This window comes from Meleagris gallopavo, chromosome 6, assembly GCF_000146605.3.
Source record: "Meleagris gallopavo isolate NT-WF06-2002-E0010 breed Aviagen turkey brand Nicholas breeding stock chromosome 6, Turkey_5.1, whole genome shotgun sequence".
In the NCBI taxonomy this organism is placed as follows: domain Eukaryota; kingdom Metazoa; phylum Chordata; class Aves; order Galliformes; family Phasianidae; genus Meleagris; species Meleagris gallopavo.
In genome coordinates, this window is record NC_015016.2 from 1,035,284 (window position 1) to 1,055,218 (window position 19,935).

At 37.5% G+C, this 19,935-nt stretch overlaps 1 protein-coding gene across 1 annotated transcript in view; it reads right to left on the reverse strand.

Annotated features, from left to right (window-relative positions):
- Window positions 1-1,908: 1,908 nt before the first annotated feature.
- LOC100550646 (vasoactive intestinal polypeptide receptor 1-like) overlaps window positions 1,909-19,935 on the reverse strand; it is a 25,187-nt gene continuing 7,160 nt past the window's right edge. Inside the window, exons 2-13 of the mRNA XM_003206903.4 lie at window positions 16,565-16,664; window positions 13,346-13,453; window positions 12,490-12,599; window positions 10,417-10,514; window positions 9,508-9,640; window positions 8,964-9,117; window positions 7,541-7,601; window positions 5,805-5,874; window positions 4,869-4,960; window positions 3,782-3,911; window positions 2,936-2,977; window positions 1,909-2,329 (exon numbers count right to left, since the gene is read on the reverse strand). Coding sequence (XP_003206951.2) covers window positions 2,141-2,329; window positions 2,936-2,977; window positions 3,782-3,911; window positions 4,869-4,960; window positions 5,805-5,874; window positions 7,541-7,601; window positions 8,964-9,117; window positions 9,508-9,640; window positions 10,417-10,514; window positions 12,490-12,599; window positions 13,346-13,453; window positions 16,565-16,664 — 1,287 coding nt within the window. The 3' untranslated portion in view covers window positions 1,909-2,140. The remainder of the gene's footprint in view (window positions 2,330-2,935; window positions 2,978-3,781; window positions 3,912-4,868; window positions 4,961-5,804; window positions 5,875-7,540; window positions 7,602-8,963; window positions 9,118-9,507; window positions 9,641-10,416; window positions 10,515-12,489; window positions 12,600-13,345; window positions 13,454-16,564; window positions 16,665-19,935) is intronic.

Here is a 19,935-nt window from a genome sequence, read left to right on the forward strand (position 1 = left end):
GTAATACCCTGCTGCAGGGGGGTTGGAACTTGATGATCCTTGGAGTCCCTTTCAACCCAAGCCATTCTAGGACTCTGATTCTATGATTGTTGTTTTTTTTTCTTTTTTTTTTTTTTTCCTTAAAGTCCCAAAGGAAACACAGAAACTGATACAAGACACAAACACAACAGTTTTAATTATCACTTATATTCTATAGATGTAAATCACACAACTGTGTTCAAATCACCATGCTACACAATGTGTTTATCACGGGAGCAAGGTTCACTTCTACAAGCAAAACTAATAGTGTGATCAGAACAGACACCTTGTGCAAAGCATGTGATTCATTGGGACAGAGGAGTTACATGCCTAAGCAATAAAGGAGTGGTCTGAATTATGTGTATACAAACATTTGTCTCTGCTGTAGCCATGAGGCTAAAAAATCAAGAGTTTTCCACAGTCAAATGTCTCCTGGCCAAAATAATCAACCGAGAGTTCAGTCAAAAAAACAAAAAGGGACAAGAGCTCTACTTTTTGAAGCTAAACTGATATTCCAGATCATGGAAAGTGTAGCCTGTACTTGAATGGCCAGAATCTTTAGCGCTGCTTTCAAGACTGGATGCAGGCACTTTTGGGAATGGTCCTACCTTGTAATGAACTACAGATGTGTTCTGAATACCTTTTGTACATTATTTTGGAGAATTTGATGTAGAACCCAACTCAGTCCCACAGAAAGAGAAAGGCCATCCTGAAAGTGATGTAGTGCTATTAGCACAGTGTTAATTTGACCTCATTTATTAGACCATACTCTGCATCACTTCTGACCTCAAACACATTCTTCATTAAAGTGGTAATGAGCTGAGAAATGGTAGGCAGAAGTGAAATCAACACAGCAATCACAGAAGATAAGTTCATCCTCCAAAGGAGGACCCAAAAACTCAGAAAAACAGTTTATCTGTGGATTTAATTGATGGATCCAGCTAACCTTCAAGGATATTGCAACATAAGGTTTATGGCAGCTACACAAGGACCAGCGTCTTGTCACAGATACACAAGGCTTGTAAATTATTCTGAACTCAAGGTAGACCAGCTGGGATAAGGTTTGCTGTGTGTTCTTCCTTTGTACACACACATAATCTTCCTAATGTTCAGCTACTTCAGCTTTCATCATGGAAAAAAAAAGATTTCGGGTCCTCTGGCCTGACTTAATCTCTCCATTGTACAGGCACAAAAGGAAAAAAAAAAACCAAAAACCAAGCAGATAATGTAATTGTTGCCAGCCATTGCCACACTATAGCTCTCTCAAATAAAGATTAATTACAGAACTCCTAAAAACTGGAGATTTCAGGAAACACTGGCAAAGATGTGACAGAAGTGCTGGACATGGAAGAAATGAATTTCTTTAATTTGGGTGTTAACCTATTCATGTCCAAGAGCTATAGGTCTCTCATTTCACAACAACAATGAAAAAATAACGGGATTTTGTATGTTTAGGGAGGGTGGGAACAAGAGTTGTGATGCTAATATGTACCAGGTGAGAAAAGCTCACATTCAGGGTAGGAAATTTTTAGAAATCTGTGGATGCTATGGGAAGTTGTTGGAGTGGGTTGGAGTGGATGGAACTGGTTCAGAGGAGACCATGAGGCTCCAGAGGAGACCTTCTCCATGATCAGAGGCCTGGAGCACCTCTGATGTGAAGAAAGGCTGAGAGAGTTGGGCTTGTTCAGCCTGGAGAAGAGAATGCTCCGAGGAGACCTCAGTGTGGCCTTCAGTACTTGAACGGAATGTATAAGAAGGAGGGGGACTGACTTTTGTACACAACTTGATAGTGATAGGACAAGGGGAAATGGCTTTAAACTGAAGGAGGAGAGGTTTAAGTCAGATGTTAGGAAGAAATTCTTTACTTAGAGAGCAGTGAGGCCCTGGCAGTGCTGCCCAGAGAGTGCCCCACCCATGGAGATGCTCAAGGCCAGGTTTGATGGGGCCTTGGGCAGCCTAATCTGGTGGCTTGCAATGACCTCATGGCAAGGGAATTGGAACTAGATGATATTTAAAGTCCAATCCAAGTTATTCTGTGACTGTTTGAATCTTTGAAAGCCGCAAAGAATCCAAATTGGCCATGCCTTAGTGCATTCACAGCAACTCCGCCTGCTAGATAAGTTCAGACAGAAGTTACGCCGTTCTGATAGGCACGTGTTTTCCTTTTTGGACTGATTTTTTCAAGCAGTGATAACTGAGTGACATAGTTGACTGGACTGTTTTCTCTGGACACAGTCCCATGTTTGTGTGTGAAGCTCAGGTATTCTTGATACTGCCATTTGCACAGCTGCTTCTTGAGTTCACTTTGAACCTACAGAGAAGGAATTTAAAAACAAATAATCAGAAAATAAAGACAGAGTGAGCGATGAAGATAAAATATACCAATATTTTATAGCATGGCTATAAGGCCTAGATTCACTCACATCAATCAAGATTAAGCCTTAATGCAGTTTTAGAAGGACTGAAACTACATCCACATTCACATTGAAAAATAAACAGTTTCCAAAATACAGAAGAATACAGGGGAGTTACTATTGGCCATTGCTTATTTACTGGAAAATTGAAGGGAAATAAACTTGTGGGAGAAAATAAACCTGAAGGCAGTGTTATAGGCTTTCCATTGAGACATTGTGATAACTATCAGAGGTAAAGCAGAGCAAATGTCCCTTGACAGTAAAGTCACCAACAGTTTGTAAAGGGTCACTGCTTCATAGCCTGTTCAGCTGTCCTTCTTCCAAAACTATTTGAGTACAATTAGAATCAAAAAAGGAACTAAGGGAAAAAGAGTTTTGGGTATTTCTGCATTCAGGAACAGATCAAAGCACAGATCCATTCTGGAAACAGAAAAAAAAAATCAAAAATAAGAGATATCCATTATTTTCAGAGGTTTTGATAATCTCATATACTTGCTACTCACCTCCGCATTTGAGAAGCAATATAGTAGTGCAACAAAAAAGCCCTAGGACAGGGAGAATAGAGAAAAAATTAACCACTGTGATTTGGAGCATAGAAACAGGGAAAAACATCATCTTTTATTCAAAATTTGAGTAAGACAGCAACAGTATATATTTTTCTGTTCTGATTTAGGTGACACGGCACTATTTACTGGGTTTTCATATCTGGATTCAATGTCTCAGCAGAATCCAGAATATTTATAATATTATTAATGTTAGCCAGCCCACATCCAAACCATTCTGCAGACTGTGCTAACACTGGTAGTCACAGCCCTGACCACTGTTAAATTATCAATTTGGTAAATTATTAATATGGTCCATGGCACAGATTTGGCTTAGGCCAATAGATATTTATCCAAACAGTGTCCAACATGGAAAAGGAGACAGGGACCTGTTTAGATGATGGACTCACTATTGATGAAGGGTAAGAGCAGAATAGATTGCTATATATTATCATTATGTTTTCAATCCTCTTATCGTCCTCTTTGTTACATGTGGAATTATTTTCATTCAGTCCTTCTTAATCCACAGGCTGATCTTTGTGGCACTCAGTCACTGTTCTTCCATAAATGTAGGTACATCTTTTTATGATATAAAGAATGAGTCAGAACTAAGAAGTACTGTGAGATTTTAAATAGTAAGATAGGGGAGCAAACAAGAGAAAGAGCTTGTTTGAGAGTGAGATGGAATGTGTGCGCTGAATTTAGACACATTATTAACACCTACTCTGATAGTCAACCTAAATAATGAAATAGTGCGATGCTTCAGACCAAACCTCTCAGGACTCATAAACTTTTTGTTCTGCTTACCTGAAAGGAACCCAAGCCTAGCTCAATGTAAAGTCGAGCTTCCAAACCAGTGCTCTCTGGGAAAAATGCAAATACGATGTAGTGCACTCCAAAGAGTGGGATCAAGAGTAACGTAGATTTAGCAAGTCTCCTGGCAAGTCAAGGATCAAAGAACAAGGCATTTTTACATGTGTGAAATTAGTGACAACAGTTTTGTTGGAACAAATTTTACTACAGATCAGAATGGATGCAACTATATCCAACGAAGTTGTGGAAAGATTGCTTTCTGGCACTCTCACTGTCAGCATCTGGCCAGCAAAGATGAACAAATCAGTATGTAAGTATTTCAGAATGATCCTTATGTGTTCTTCTCCATACTAAACATACAACGGCTGAGGCACCAAACTGGGCATTCTAATCCACCCTCCTGAGACCAGTCTCAATCCCTTGAAGGGTTCTACCATGTAAATGCCTAAACTTCCACAACTGCCAAGGATGATCTGATTATTACTGTCCATGAAACTTGAATCTGTTGCTTAAGCATTGGTGCTAGTGCCATGGACAATACCCTAGGGTTTTCTGCTTGATGTTCAGATCATTCCAGAAGGGCATAGTCTTGCACTGTAACTAAAAGACATCTTGGGATGAATCAAATATCTTGCTAGTCCTCTGACTGCATCACTGAGATCCACGTTGATTTTAAAGGGGTTAGTAAACAAGGCAGACTACATTCAGTCATTAGTAGACTAATAGCATGTTACTGTTGAGGATTTAATGAAAATTATCTGCTTCTTTCCCTGTCTGTGTGGAATTGTCTGGAAGCAAGATGCATTATGGATGCATTACCTGAATATATTTACTCATTCAAGTTTGATCTTTTTGCAGCTGTAGTACTTTGCATTAGACTTCTCTTCTCACCCTCCACCCCCTCCCATGCCTCCCAGGTTCCTGCCTCCTCCCAAAGCAGAGACTTGTGATATTTGGGATAAAAAGGCAAGTTTATTTTTACTATTTCTTGTGAGGATTTCTCTTTTTTTATTGTAACCAGGAAAACATTTGTTTCCTTGCCTGTAAATGGGTAAATTTCAAGACATCCTACAATACTTACACAAAGTGGCTTGAATTGCTCCCCCCTCCCTCTTGAGATTTCAATTTATGGACTAGAATTCTGATGACATTAATAAATATAATGAAGTTAATCTGAAAAGGCAAGACAGAATCTGTAAATTTTCTACAAGTCAGGAAGTATCGTCAATTGATACAAATTAACTAAAAATCCTTACTAATAGGAAATATATAAACAGTAGACATTTGCTCTCAGATCGTATTAGTATATTGTTAGAAATAATATTACTTTCTCCCACCAATATATAGCTATGTATAAAGATATGATCAAAATTTTGCTGGATGAATCAAGTATACAAATCTCAGTATTGCTGTGTGTCTGATATTATCTTCTTGCATTCGTTGTCAAGTCTTAGAAGATTCTTTAGTTTAAGTAGTCCCTCCAGTTTCCTTCATTAATTATAACAGAGATTATAATAGACACGGTCTTAAATGACATACTATTTTATTCCTAAATTTGGATTGAATGAATTTGCACATGAGACAATTTTTGTCTTGAGTTTACATCACAAGAACTTATTGTAAATATACCCTAGATAAAATGATCTACAGATATTTCTTGAATTAAATCAGTTTCGTATTATCTATGAGGTATCTATGCCAAGATGGATATCCTTTCTTCAGAAATAGAACACAGAGACGCAGGCAAGAACATAGTATATGGAGTGGATGTGTCAAAGTGGTTCTGTAATGTCCTAGGATGACTCCAGAAAATGTATGACATACCTCCTCAGTTGGGATTTAGGATTTTTGGGGAAAAAAATACCAACCAACACTATAATTTCCAACTTCTTGACATTCAAAAAAAAAAAAATCAAATATGGCATATGGCATTGTTTTTTTCCACTTTATGGGAAAGAAACACTAGTATAGCTGTCAGATTTTAGAACATACTGAAGAAAAAATTGCAGAAACATACCAGTACAGTTAACAGAATGGGGCCCTTGATGATCCATAACACCACTCCATTTTCATCATCATCCCAACATCTGAAAAGGCAAACAAAAGCAATAATGTTACCTACACCATTTGAACTTTTCACAACACACAGAACTATTTCTGTCACTGATTAGGAAAGTGATGGAGACACTGTTTTAAATGATAACTCCAAGACCTCTACCAGTATTCTTTCCCTGATACCTCCCAGAAAATTTATGTGCAGTTCAATTTAAAGGAAATTTATTCCTTCTTTTTCTTTTCCAGTTTTGCGACACAGGACAGTGAGCTGAATAATGTTGGAGCTTACAGATGATGGCTTAACCCAGCATGTCTGAGTGTAATGAGTATCTTTAACGTAAGTTCAGATTGTTAGGCTTGTGAATTAGTTGTTGGATAAGAAAAGAGCGGTTCTGATACTGTGGTTTGAAACTACATCTGATATCAGAGGAGCAACCATATGAATGACAGTGTCTGCAGGGAAAATGTTCCAGCTCTATAAACGTCTTCATTGGAGCTATTCCACTACACTACCTTTGCAGCATAACAGGATGTTATTAATCTCTTTTTTATAACGGACATACAAGTATACTAGAGAAGAAAACAGTGTGGGTAGTGACTTTGCTGGAAGAGCACTCAAAGTTCCAGCACTCTTCAGTCTCCTCTTCATAGAATCATAGAATGGCCTGGGTTGCAAAGGTCCACAATGCTCATCCAGTCCCAACCCCCTGCTATGTGCAGGGTCACCAACCAGCAGACCGTGCTGCCCAGAGCCACATCCAGCCTGGCCTTGAGTGCCTGCAGGGATGGAGCATCCACAGCTTCCTTGGGCTCTTCAACTGGGAGAACTTTGTCAGAGCTTGTTCACACTCTCCAACTTCCTTCTGAGCTTTATTTATAATACCTTTGCAATTGTGCCAGGTTCTTCTACTACAGATTCAACAAATAAACCCAGCAGTCTGGTCATTCTTTGGAAGAGGAGCAACAGGAAAGGAGGAAAAATGAAATCCTTCTCACACCCTTCTGTGCACATACTGTGGAAAGGATGACCACTTATGAAGTATTACAGTGGAGAACGTCTACTGCAGATATGCTGCAGTAATTGGATGAGAACAAAACACAGTTTGTGGGCTATAGGACTTATTATTTCTGCATCACTAAATCGAGTCCTGACAAGGTAGGTATGAAATAGTATCTCTTCCAACTTATCATCCATATGAAATGACACGAGGGCATTCAGGGCAGCTCTTTGTATAAACAGTCCACTGTTTATAATTGGCATTTAGTTCAAAGACAAAAAATAACAATGAAAAGGAACTGAAGGAAAATAACACACAAAACTACCTATAAAGACGTAACAATGTCTTTGGGAGGTGCAGGTTTGAAAAGGTTAAGGCTAGAAATTCATGGCTGTTTTTAAGCAGAAGCACTGATTTCCTTAAAGTGCAGTTATTTCAAGGATTGAGCATTGGGAAACAAAACAATTTCAACTCTTGCTATGGCATTTTCAGTTTTAATTACTCAATATACGTACATCAAAATTAGAGGTCTGAAAACTATTTTCTTGCATTCTTGTGAAGTTTAAAGATTAGAGGCACACCTTTGGAACAATATTCTTGTTTATCTGTTCTTAACTTCTACTTTTTTTTACCTGTTCGTAAATCAAAATATAATATAAATTTAGATGACCTTGGCTTCCTTACTCAAACACTGACTTACCCTGTGTTTTGTTGATGGAGTCTTGTGAGGACCCAAGTAAGCATCACAGCAGTGGGAGCTCCTGGGCAAATCAATATGGAAAATATATATTTTAATGCTGTGTTCCATGGAAACTTTATTGAAAGAATGTTCACAGTGCAGCAGATTGGATGCCCCATTAAAACACAGACAATGGACAAGTCAAATTATAGAAAACTTAACTCTCAGTTCAGAGAAAAAAAAATCCGTGTAGAATAGCAGCATGAAACCAAAATGAAAGAGAACTGGGGGTGTTGTGGAACTGTAATTTCAAAACATAGTTTTAAATGTTCAGATAGAGAAGACATTTTAATTAACAAAGAGAAATATTTGTATTCATAATACCTAAGACCTGAGTTGCCCCTAGACATTTCTTACTTTTGATGGATTATAGGACATAAGCATTGCTGCAGTATTAATTGAGGTGTTTCTTTGTTATTTCATGTTAGCTGTTTTTAATCAGAACCTAAGTGTTTAGTTTCTGGCAATCATAATTTGAGTAGCTCCAAATTAATATCCCTTTTATAAAATTGAGTTGTTTTCTTTTTAATAAAGTCAAATCAAGTCTGAGAATCTGGAGAAGAAGGGAAAATTATAATGTAACTTGTGAGAATTTGGATTTCACTCTCAAAATAAAAAAGCTGCATAATCTCTCTATTTAAGTGTCTCTATTTTAGAATAGCTGAAGTGAGGTACAAGAAGATAAGAGTTGCAGTAAGCAATTCTCTGCACTGAAATTTTATGCATTAAATGCACCTATTCTGATAGTGGGGGATATTTTAAATTTATGTATAAACTCAAAAGATTCCTTAAAGACAGAGAATGTCTCTGGAAAAAAAAAAATAAATAAATAAATTATTGATTCCTAAACTTGACATCATGCAATCTCAGATTAACCTCCTTCTGCCTCATAAAAACAAAGTGTCAACTTAAAGTTGGTCATTCAAACTTCTTTAGTCAGTGGAGGGAGACGAGATGTTTTCAGGCTGTTATCCAGGCACATTAGTCATCTGTTTGAGGAACAGATTAATCACCACCACAGCATGCCTACCTCACCCTACTGACTGCAGGAGAAACCTGGAGAGATAGCTTAGGTTAGATGATTAACTTGTAATGACTTTAGTTGCATGCAATTAATTCCAGTCATAAAGAGGAGTGCAGCAGTCTTTTGAGTAGGAGTATCCTAATGCTTCTAATGACCCACTCTACCTTCTTCCAAGTTTTAAATGATGAAATATCTAACAAGATAAGAAATATGAATAATGGTATAGTTTTAATGTAGTGCCCCTGCGTGAAAAGGTACCTTTCTTCAAAGGAAATTATCAAAGAAAACCTCAGAATATTTTATTTAGTTCTAAAAGTAAGTAGAAATAGTAAACAGCACAAAGTGGAAAACAGTACAAACCCCAGCCAGCAAAGATGAACCACCATACGTATTGCTTGTCTGAAACAAAGGTCAGCAAAAGCAGTGTCTGAAGGTATATTCCTTCAATAAGAAGCCAGAAGAAATTGGCTAAAATACTGAACTGGAAGAATGCCACTGCAGCCTTACAAGCTACCTGGAAATGGAAAGGCAGAAAAAAATTATTAGATGTACTCTCCATTGGGTTTTAGTTCTCAACAAAGTATAAGCAAAATTAAATTTTGCCAAACAGAAACTGAGGAATTTAATACAAGGTTTCAGAAGTTTGAATGAATCAGAATATCTTATTGTATATATGATTATATGATAAAAATGGATACTGCTCCATTAGACTCAGCGAGGTTGTACATTATATACTACAGCTGAATGTAACCCATAGCACTTGATCTCATGGCTTGTGATACTGCTTGTTTTAAGATTACAGTTATTGCAAAATGAAGAGAAATGGGATTAAGAAATCTCTATGTTCTCTTCGAGTCACGAATTAAATATTAACTCAAGAAAAGAGAGCGTGGAAATTTAGTACCGTTGACATCAGGCAGTGGTCCATAGTTTCATCTGCAAACAAAACGGCATCTTTGGTGAAAACAGCAATTGCTCTCAGGATAAAGGAGACAAACAGGTGCATATGGATGTAATTCCGTGTACAATGGAATTTTCTGACATGGAAAAAGAAAAGGGAAATTGTTTTTCAAGAGGCATTTTTCATGGTCTCATCAAAACTCAGATAGGAATACAGGATTACTTCAGACACTTTCCAAGTTCAAATTCCCCTACATGGTCCTGCCCACATGATGATGTGGGAATGATGGATGAAGGATGATGAAGGAATCTCCTTCAAGATTTGAGTGTATCAGCCTCTACATCCTGGGTTTCTCTATAAGAGAGAGACTGCCCACTCCATCTAGGAAGTTGCTTCTGTTGTCTGTTCTCTTGCCTGGAGATCAAGCTTAAGGCTTTTGTCCAGGTGCATTGAAGCCAGTCAAAAGCAGGATTCATTTCCAAATATCTACCATTATCAAACATGACATATAAATGTCTTTGAACCTCTCTCCATTGCTCCTGATAATGTCTTTCACAGAAGGAATGAACAGCTTATAGTGACTACAGTTTTAGGAAATGAGACATACTAAGTTTCTGTACAGTTTGTCCTGCTATATACTGGAGGAATATTTATGTTAATAGCAAAAACAGCTTGGAGCATTTCTACTGTATGGTGCAATTAAAGAGACCGAGACAAACTGTCCTGCCAGCTTTAGTGTTTTAGCATCAGGGGGGAAATGACACCACATGAATATAGAAGAACTCATTGCCACTGACAGTATAACATCTGAGAAAGGATTAAAAATAGATAAAAACAAAAACACAGATAGTTTGAAAGGAATTAGGATGAGGCTGTCTACAGACATCCTGAAAAGAGACCAATTATTTTTACCTGAAGGCAGCAAAGACAATTAGAGCTGTAATGAGTGAAGTCACTGATGCTGCATAGCCAGCAGTGTAGACACGCCAAAATGCAGAATAATATGATTTCTATGAGAAAAAGAGAACACACACTGATGCTGGTGGTTATGCAGCATGCATACGGGTGTGCTTCAATAAGATACAATTTCCCTCAGTCCCATCCCTTACATATTGCTTTAGTTCATTCAAAATAGTCACCATAAAATAGTTGGAGCATGTTAATTTTGTTAAATAACTACAATTTATCCTGTAGGTATATGTGGATTTGAGGATGCATAACCTGCTGTTGGGTGATTTGTGAATCAGCACCTTTAGATAAGAGCCATACTGTACTCCTTTTGGGTCAAGGGATGTTTCATGCTGATTTGAGCTATGGTTAAAAAAGGAATACAACTTGCATGTGGCAAGGTGAGGAAACCAGAACTCTGTGAAAAATTCTCATGGCACCATGAAAGTGAGAAAATTAAAGCCATGAAAGTAACCTCACTATCTTTAATTCCTTGGACAAGTAGTTCATTCAATAGCAATATGCACATTTTATTCTGATTTACTACAGGATCCCTTGATTATTCAAAATCTCAAGAAACCAAGTTTCTGAATTTTCCTCCTTGGAAATGCAGTGGACACTTTGTTCTCTAGTTGATCCAATCTGTTTCTCCAAAGACAGCATTTCTAGGCTGAGGCAATATATTAGCAATTTTAAGTAGATCTGTAAATAAGTCAGGTAACCCTGACAACGTAGGAATCATCCTGGTGTTTCTGAAATACCGCTTATGTTTTATACGGAATTTTCAAAACAAAGGTTCAAATTAGAAGACAGCTTCTTCAGCTGAATACGGAAGTGTTTTGATGGGCTTTATATATTCTTCTATGGTAGATAAAAATCAACGCTGTATACAGAAGATGCTTCACTGAAGATAGAAAATATAAAACATGTAGTCCTCATAGAACATAAGTGGGATTCTTATCACCTGCTTCCTTCTGTTTACAGAACAGTAGAGCTTTTTGATCTCATCTTCTCTTTATGGACCTTCAGGGTATGACTGAGATAACAAACCTGAAGGGTTTTTAAAGCATTTTTCTTTTCAGCTTCTCCACATAGCAGAGAAATATTTATATTGTTTGGTTTGCGGTCGGGAAATTTTGCTCCAGATATTTCTACTACCTATTACAATCATGCTTTTGTTTCCAACTTTATGGAAACAAATGGATGAATCCATCTATGTCTATACTCCCTAAAGACTCAGATAATTGAACTATTACTTCTGTGTTTGAACAATTACACCTCAAGAGCCAAATGGCTTACAGAAAACAAAAAAAGCTGGAGTGTTAATGAAGACAGTCTTGTTCGACCTCTTCTGTCTTGCTTTGATCCATGGCTAATCACCTTTTTCCACCGTGGAGTCATGACTGACCACACACAAGGATGAGTTAGTCTTTTCTTTCCCAGATTGGAGAGATATCCATTGCTTCTACCAAAATACCACAGTAAGAGGAGTGAGCTGTTATGATACAGGGTCTAGTGCATTTGTATGAGACGTAGGAGCCTTGCCCAATGCAGAATGGGAATCCACCCTGTTCTCTCATGTTCCATTTAGCAAAGATCAGGACTCACGAGACAGAGGCAGTGAGCATGGCTTTAGAAATAAATACCCTTCAGCCACAAAGCAAAGCTCATCCACTGAAGAACTACCACCACCAATGCAGTGTGAAGCACTGGAACCACACTCAGAGGTTTCCTGTGGCAGGTTGGAAGTCTTCCTTGGAAGATGATGTGGATTCAAATCCTATCTCTCAGAGAAACAAATTCTGTTGGACAGGACAGGTGATCTAGCCAGATATCTACTGAGTAACACCAAGAGAAACAGAGGATGGAGAGCTTTATATTAAGTCTGATTTGTTACTTAATAGGTTTGAACTTAGCGCTGAAGAAAGGTCATTACTGAATTCTGATGGGGCTCAGATATATGGAAATATCTGTCTACTCAGCATAAACAAGAGAGTGTGTTTTGGAGACGTCCACAAACAGGAAATAAAAACTCACCTGATCCTCAGGACCTTTGCTGGAACCTTCATCAAATCCACAGGCAACAGCATATGATGGGAATGGTTCTGACCAATATGCCTCCTGTGTGCAGTTTCTCTGAAGGAAGCCTTTAATGGCAAAATATATCAGAATTAATTAGAGGATGGGGATGTTACATTGGTTTTTGTTTGTTTGTTTTCTGCTGTTAATTATTTTTATGTTTTGACAAGAAATAATTTTGATTCTTAAGTTAGGTCCTTGCCAATTTAGTCATGTTAAGCACAACTAGCTATAGACAGTTAATAATCTGAACATTTATTCTTTGAAAATTAACACGGATATTCCCATTCATTTCAAGAAGTAGAATTTCATTTAGGTAATACAGATGTTCTTTCTGTAAATTCAATCTTCACACAGAGGAAATCAAATTATGAGATCTATCCTGCATTTACAACATAATTTACATGTATGAAAAAAGCCCTGAGACACTTGATCTAGTGTTGAAGTTAGATATAATTCTTGAACTTGGTCCTGCTCTGACTTGACCTTAGGAGGTTCTTTCTAAACTTCATTTTTTTCATGACTTCATAAGTCAGTGATTCTATGATGTATTCCATTATAATAACCTCAGCAATCTTGTGCAATTACCCATAGTTTTTAGATCAAGGAGACTAGGTAATTCAGTACTGCACATGAAACAAAAATGTATCAAATATCCACCATAAACCAAGATGTGTATGTGCATCATTACCCTGCGTTGGCTGACATTGGATGGCTTTGTGAATCATGAAAAAGTGGAAGTTACTGAATCTTTAACTATTAGAATTTATTTTTAAAGCATGTAGAGATAAGAAGAATATGAAAAAAGTCTTGCCATGGATATTGGTGATTTCTTCAAAAAATCTTGGACAAGGAATTTCAACTATTTCCCCTAAAGTAGCTCTGGGCCAACAGCTTAGACCATCCCAATCTCTGGCGCATCCTGGAAAGAAAAAAAAATGATTCTAAGTAAAGGAATTACATAGAGTTGATTTGCCATAATGAGATTGTCTGTGGCTTTCCCACTTATTCGTATGCATGAAGAAGAGTCACAAGAGGCCACAAAGCTCTACAAATGAAGGATTCTGTTGGTTTCCTCTTCCTCTTGAGTGTATCATCCTTCACAAGTGCACTTCTACCTTCTGTTTGGAAAGAATGTACATGAAATTCAAGCAGATACAATCTGAAAGTCAAATCAACTGCAGCTCTTTCTATTGTCAAAACAAAACGGAAGTCAATAAAATAAAAATATGGAATAATTATTAGCTCTTGAGATTTTTAATTGATGGTTTCAGAGTCTAGATGAAAACCTAGATGAAAATAATTGAAAAATCCAACATTAACTTCTTGATTTCACATTTAAAGTCTATCCATTTCAACTGACTTAAAAGAAAACCCATAGAGGGTGAAATCCAACTATTAGTCAGCCAACATTTTGGCAGTGGACTTCAATAGGCATTAGATCAATCCCAAAGCAAGAGAACTTCTCTGAGCATCTTCTGAAACAACCATCATTAGGAGCAGACCTGCCTGGTTCTTAGTCATATGTTCCCCACACCAGAGGTGGCTGACTGAAGATACAGCACCATGTGTCCAATAAAAAGTGCTATCAGAAGTTACTGTTAATCATGGCTTTGTCACTGATGCCTCCCATTGAGACTCCAGCTGCCGTCATGCAGTGGCTATTGTCAAGCAGGTGTGGGTGCAGCATAGAAAAATTACCAACTACGTAAAGGTGCCCAAAACAAAAAAAAAAGCCAGCATCATGCTGTAGCAGAAACTAATCTCCAGGCAGTTATAAGGCAGATATAAAACAGTGCACAAGTTTCTTTTCGGAGGTGTTATTGTCTTTTACCGATTCTTTTCTGTTTCCTCTGTAACTGATGAGAAGGCAAATCTAAAATTGTCAGGAGCTGAAATGTGGAAGCAATATTACTTGCCTGTAGCAAAGCAGAGTTTCCTCTCTGGCTTCAGAAAGGAGAGTCCTGAGAATCTCTCACTAAGTTATCCTCACACCACTCTCCTGAGGATGACATTCCCGCTATCCCCAATTTGCCAGATGGGAAAATAGAAGCCCTGATTCATTATCTCTAATTTTAATTGTCTAAAATACATTAGCTAATCTTAGCTATTTTCCCCCTATAATCAGCGTAAAGAGACAGGGACTTCCAGTGGATGATTCATCCCATATAGTGGTGGCTCCCTTCTGAGGACAGGATGAATCATTCCTTGCACTTACCCAGGTCTCTCTGATGATTATAGACTAGGCTGCTAATTTGCAAATGAACAAAGTTAGGTAAGCTGAGTTCCACATAGACACGCAGTGGTCCAAACGTCTTAGGAGAAAAAGGGTCCCTCTAAAAAGCACTCAAAAAAACCATGAAGGAGCTCTTGGTTAAAAATGTAGCCTATTTAACAATGTGAGATTAAGCAACAGATCCTTGTTTGGGAGTGGAACTGGATCTGGAACTGGAGTAACCTGAGACTCCATATAGACAACTGTAGTAGCAATTGCATCAAGAATGTTGACATCATTAATATTTAAGACTGCTTCAGTCACTCTTTCCTTTTTAGACAGCAGAGAACAATAGGCATTTTTAGAGCTTGATTCAACTGACCTGTTTTACTCACATACTTCAAGAAGAGAGGAATTATATCTTGGGTTCTACTGATGACACTCAATAGACATTGCTGTGTACAACGAGAGCAATGTGTAACAACCTTAGATTAAAAACTCTGCAATGTAGATGAATTCCACCTCTGATTCCCTTCTGCTAGGAAGGGACTCAGTATGATTTGTGATATTTCAGTTTATTTCCTGAAAACCGAGAAACAAGTCAGGGACTTCTACCAACGAGATAAGTACCATAGGTACAATGTTGAGCATGAACTGTTTTTCCTGGTCTCATGTTTCATTTCAAACTATACTGAGAAAGGGTATAAAAAGCAGAAGAGATTTTTGTTAAATTCTTTACATCTCTAGAGAATTAATGTGGAAAGGAATCACTAGAAAAAAAGTCACTTGGAAAGATTCAAGAATTTTTAATAAGGGATTTAACAGGGATTTGAGGGAATTGTATTTCTTTTAGTGGCTTTTACTACGAAGAAGATTCTAGAACCACGCAATTATTTTTCTGTTGAAGGAAAAAAAAACATACTTCTCTACCTTTCAAAGAGGAAAAAGTGCTCATTAAATCATGGTGGAAGACGCCTGGTTTCTACCAGAGTTTTGGGGGGGGCTTTTAGTGGGTGTTCCCAGCACAGAATCTATCCAGGAGGTATTCTGGACTTGATTAAAGGGGGTGAAGGTGTGAGAGGAAAATAACAATAAGATAAAATTGTTGAGAACTAGAAGAATGCCAGGTACCAAAGCAATTGGATAGACTACAGAAAAAAACAGAATCATAGAATCACCAAGGTTGGAAAAGACCTCCATGATCATCCAGTCCAACCTAATCTTTAAAAAAGTAGAAATACAATATTTTGAAGAAGTTGGGATTTATTTATTTATTTATTTTGCTTCTAGCAAATAGAATTTTCACCAAAATTTGAATGATTTTCAACATGATATAGTTTGAGCATGGTTTTTAGTATATTCTCTGGAAGCTTCTTCTATTTCAATGTTTGTTTGTTTTTTTAAATAATCCAAGTATGATTTTCCTACCCAAACTATGCATCTAAATTTTTCAGAGTATGAACTAATCATCTTAGTCTCATCCTGTAGATAGTAAAGAGAAATGTGACTGTAAAGAATGATTCATCACATCCTAAAATAAGCATCTAAGCCAGAGGCAATGAAAAATTTTCTAGGGACATCTACCTTCCTCCACTGACTGTAAGGGAATCTAAGAAGACTTAGACATTGAGCTTTTAAAGATGTCTAAAAGCTGATGGGGTAAAGCTTCAGCCAACGGGAGAAGCACTTCATACCAAATAGGAATAGAGGATAGGAATGTAGAATCAAATTGTGACCCAAAAGAACAACTGATATCTTCACACATCAGAATTGATACAATTCATATTAATATCAGATCTTGGCCATAAAGACCATTACCTTTAAGATCAGGTGAAACAGATTCGTTCCTTTCTAAGCAGAGTGCCTCTTCTTTCATCACCTGCTGGAATATCTTGCATTCTGGATGGATTCCCACAACCTCAATAAGACAAAGACAAAACAGCCAGAAATTCCAGTGATTACCAGAACAAACAGAGCAGGATTTCTTTCCAGTTTGTAACTTAGGGTTTGTAATTTGACGTAAAATATTTTGCAGACTCAAGCTGAAGATTTTTCTGCAAACAGGACGCATAAATGGCAGAAAGATGGACAAGGAGAAAAGGAAGCTGTGATCCTGAATATATATCAGTTTATATACATGTGTGGGTATGCATCCTGATAGGATTTTCCATGGTAATACCGTTTATGTAACACCTTTTCTAGAAGTTGGACTTTTATACCAGATCCTCCTTATATCTGTGTTTTTCACAAAACTTAAGTGTTCATTTGCACTTCAATAAACAAAACTAAAGCCCAAGTATTTATAGAAATTAGAAAAAACTCTTGATCATAGTTGGAACTGAACGACTACATGATTCTGTCACCATACTTCCTGAGGACATGCACAGTGGTGCTACTTCCATTTCACCAGATGAGGAAAAAAGAAAAAAAAAATAATTTTCTTTTGGAGTTGAAGGAATTACATTATTTCTCAGATAAAGATACCTACATTTGATCAGCTAAGTGGATTTCTAATCATCACCAGCACTACTGACTGGGTCAATTTCTTATGTACAGATACTTAATGTCATTTAGGCACTCTCAAGTATTTTGCTTAGCCTCTGTCACCTACTCTGGAAACTTTCAGGTCCTCTGTATCATGTCTGCTCTATTGTGAAGATGCTCTTAGTAGACTAGAGCATCTGATAATGATAGCAGGTACTTCTTTAGGAGCCATTAAACTCTGAGAAATTCTATATTGCTGGTGCCTGCATGTGACTTTGTTACTCAAGCTTCTTTTGCAGTCAATAGAAATCCAAGGGATGTTTCACTTATCCAGGGAGGATCGATGACATTTGGGGTGACATAGGGTATCCCAAAAGTTTTATTGTACAATCAGCAGGTATACAAAGGTTAGACTTAGTAAGATTATCACGATAGAAAGATAATCAAAATAAATGCTCACTGGTATCGTAGGCTTACAGCAAACTCCACAGGGAGCAATCTCCAGAAAGACATCCTTCCTCAGAGGTAATCAGCTCTTAAATGGGATCTAGGAGAGGTGGAGCTAGGCTCCACCCCTTCTGGTAGCACAGGTGAATTGCCTTCACCTGTGCTCCCAGGGCTGACTCATTGCTCTCCTCAGGTGGTCAATCAGAGGTTCAGGCCGTGACCAACAGTTCCCATACACTTGTGTAAGCCCTGTGTTAATTTTGCCAGACCTATTAAAAATTTCAAGCACTCTGTCTGGGTTGTCTTAAATAGTTCTATGCATGCATGTTTAAGAAAGTGAATCAAAATCATTAGAGTCAAGAGAACCTAGAAAGCGCATCAGCTATGTTCAGACAAATGAATAGATCACCAGAGTCTTCACTGGCTACAGTGAAGGGATCTTCATGACATGTGGAATCATGGAATAGTACAGCTCTTATGCAAGCTATTCAAAATAAAGCCAAATGCTTTGAGGGCACTGATTTTAATTGAAATGATGGATTGAAGGATTTCTGAGAAAGACTGTAGGCCATTCTAAACCTCTAATGACTTTGAAAACACAGTGCAGATGAAAACATTGCTGCTTTATTGCCATTTCAGTCACTGGAAGTTGATTTATTGGCTTTCAGAATGTTTTCAGTGAACAGTGGTACTGGAAGCCATGTAGATTTTTTTTTTACAAAATTATCTGCCTAGAGGAATAAAAAAGTACGAACACAAATTTGTCTCCAAAAACCCTCAAAAATTGTGCCTACATTTGGGTTTTAAAGTAGCATGGACAAACCACATTTAATTATGGGTCTCTAGAGATGGTTCATACATCCTAATATTAGAACAGAAAGAGGATTAAGGACACTGTATGAAAAGAAATTTAAGGCATTGCTTTTTTTCAGGCATAATATCCCTCCAGCAGTAATTTGAAATACATTTTGTAAAGCAGCATAAGTTATTCTTAAAATAGTACCTCGTGCTGTTCTACTGTAGTAACACAACTCTGAAATGTGATTTTTCAGATTTAATCTGAGTCCTGTTTATCACTTTACCATTTAAAATGCATTTCAGTTGTCTACATAACAAACAAAAAGTCTGAGTAATAGTAAGAAAATGATTACTACATAAATCCATTACTTCTGCTTGTAGGAATGGAGTCAGATGGACAGAAAGCAAGTCATTATTTCATTTTCTGAAATTCCTAGATCCTGCTGCTGTTAATGAGAAATTTAGTTTATGGATTATTCTTAAGCTTGATATTTGAAAGTTACAATATCTATATTGAGTCCTCTGCCAAAAAACTTGAAAAGCCAGAGCACAAAAATGAAATAAAAACCAAGAATGGAAAATCGAAATGCTTTTGAGATAAAAGCATTTGGGGACAGATGGGTTAACTTAACATTCCTCTTCATGCCAGAAGTGTAGGGAAGGGTAAAAGCAGAAAAATAATTACTAATAAAAGGTCTCAAAGGGGGAAGAGATACCTTTTTCCAAAGGCCAACTTAAGCAACACACGTAGCGCTCACAGGTGGAACACATACCGAGGAACAGAGCAATTGTGCTCTCCCAAATGCATTGTCAAATGGGGAACGTGTGCCAGAATGCCTGCTGCTTGAAGGAGGAGGCTGCATCTCCTTTTTTTCCTCTTTTGGTAAATCCACACCTGCTAAACCAGTCCCTAAGTCACCGTAACTCAGAGCTGCACTGAAGTGAGTGGAGTGAAAATAATTTATAGTGGTTATAGAAGCCTGTGCTCTACCTATAGGGAAGTTGTGTATTGGTTTTACACATGACAGAGGAATTACTGTAGCAGAGCAAATCCCTAGACCACATAGTCTTGACTCTGACAGCAATGATGAATCATCAGGAAACATAATTTTAGGATTTATTTCAGAAATTTTTGGACTGCTACTGCTAATGTTCACCATTGGTGAGATTGTAGTCAACGCCTCTGCTGTCAATGGTTTAGCAATTAATTAGCATGCACACATTTTATTTGATTTTAAGGGATAGGATTTGGGGTGAGGGTGTCTGTACTTATCAGAACCAGAGTTTTTGTTACATGCCAGTGCATAGATAAAATATTTCTGATAGTCTGGTGGTAGAAAATCAATATGAAGTGCGGTTACAGAGGTAACCTATGGCCTGCTCTACAAGAAGCAAAAATGAGGATGGTGTTGTCAAGAAACAGTGTTGAGGCCTTACTGAAAGTAACATAACAAAAAAAA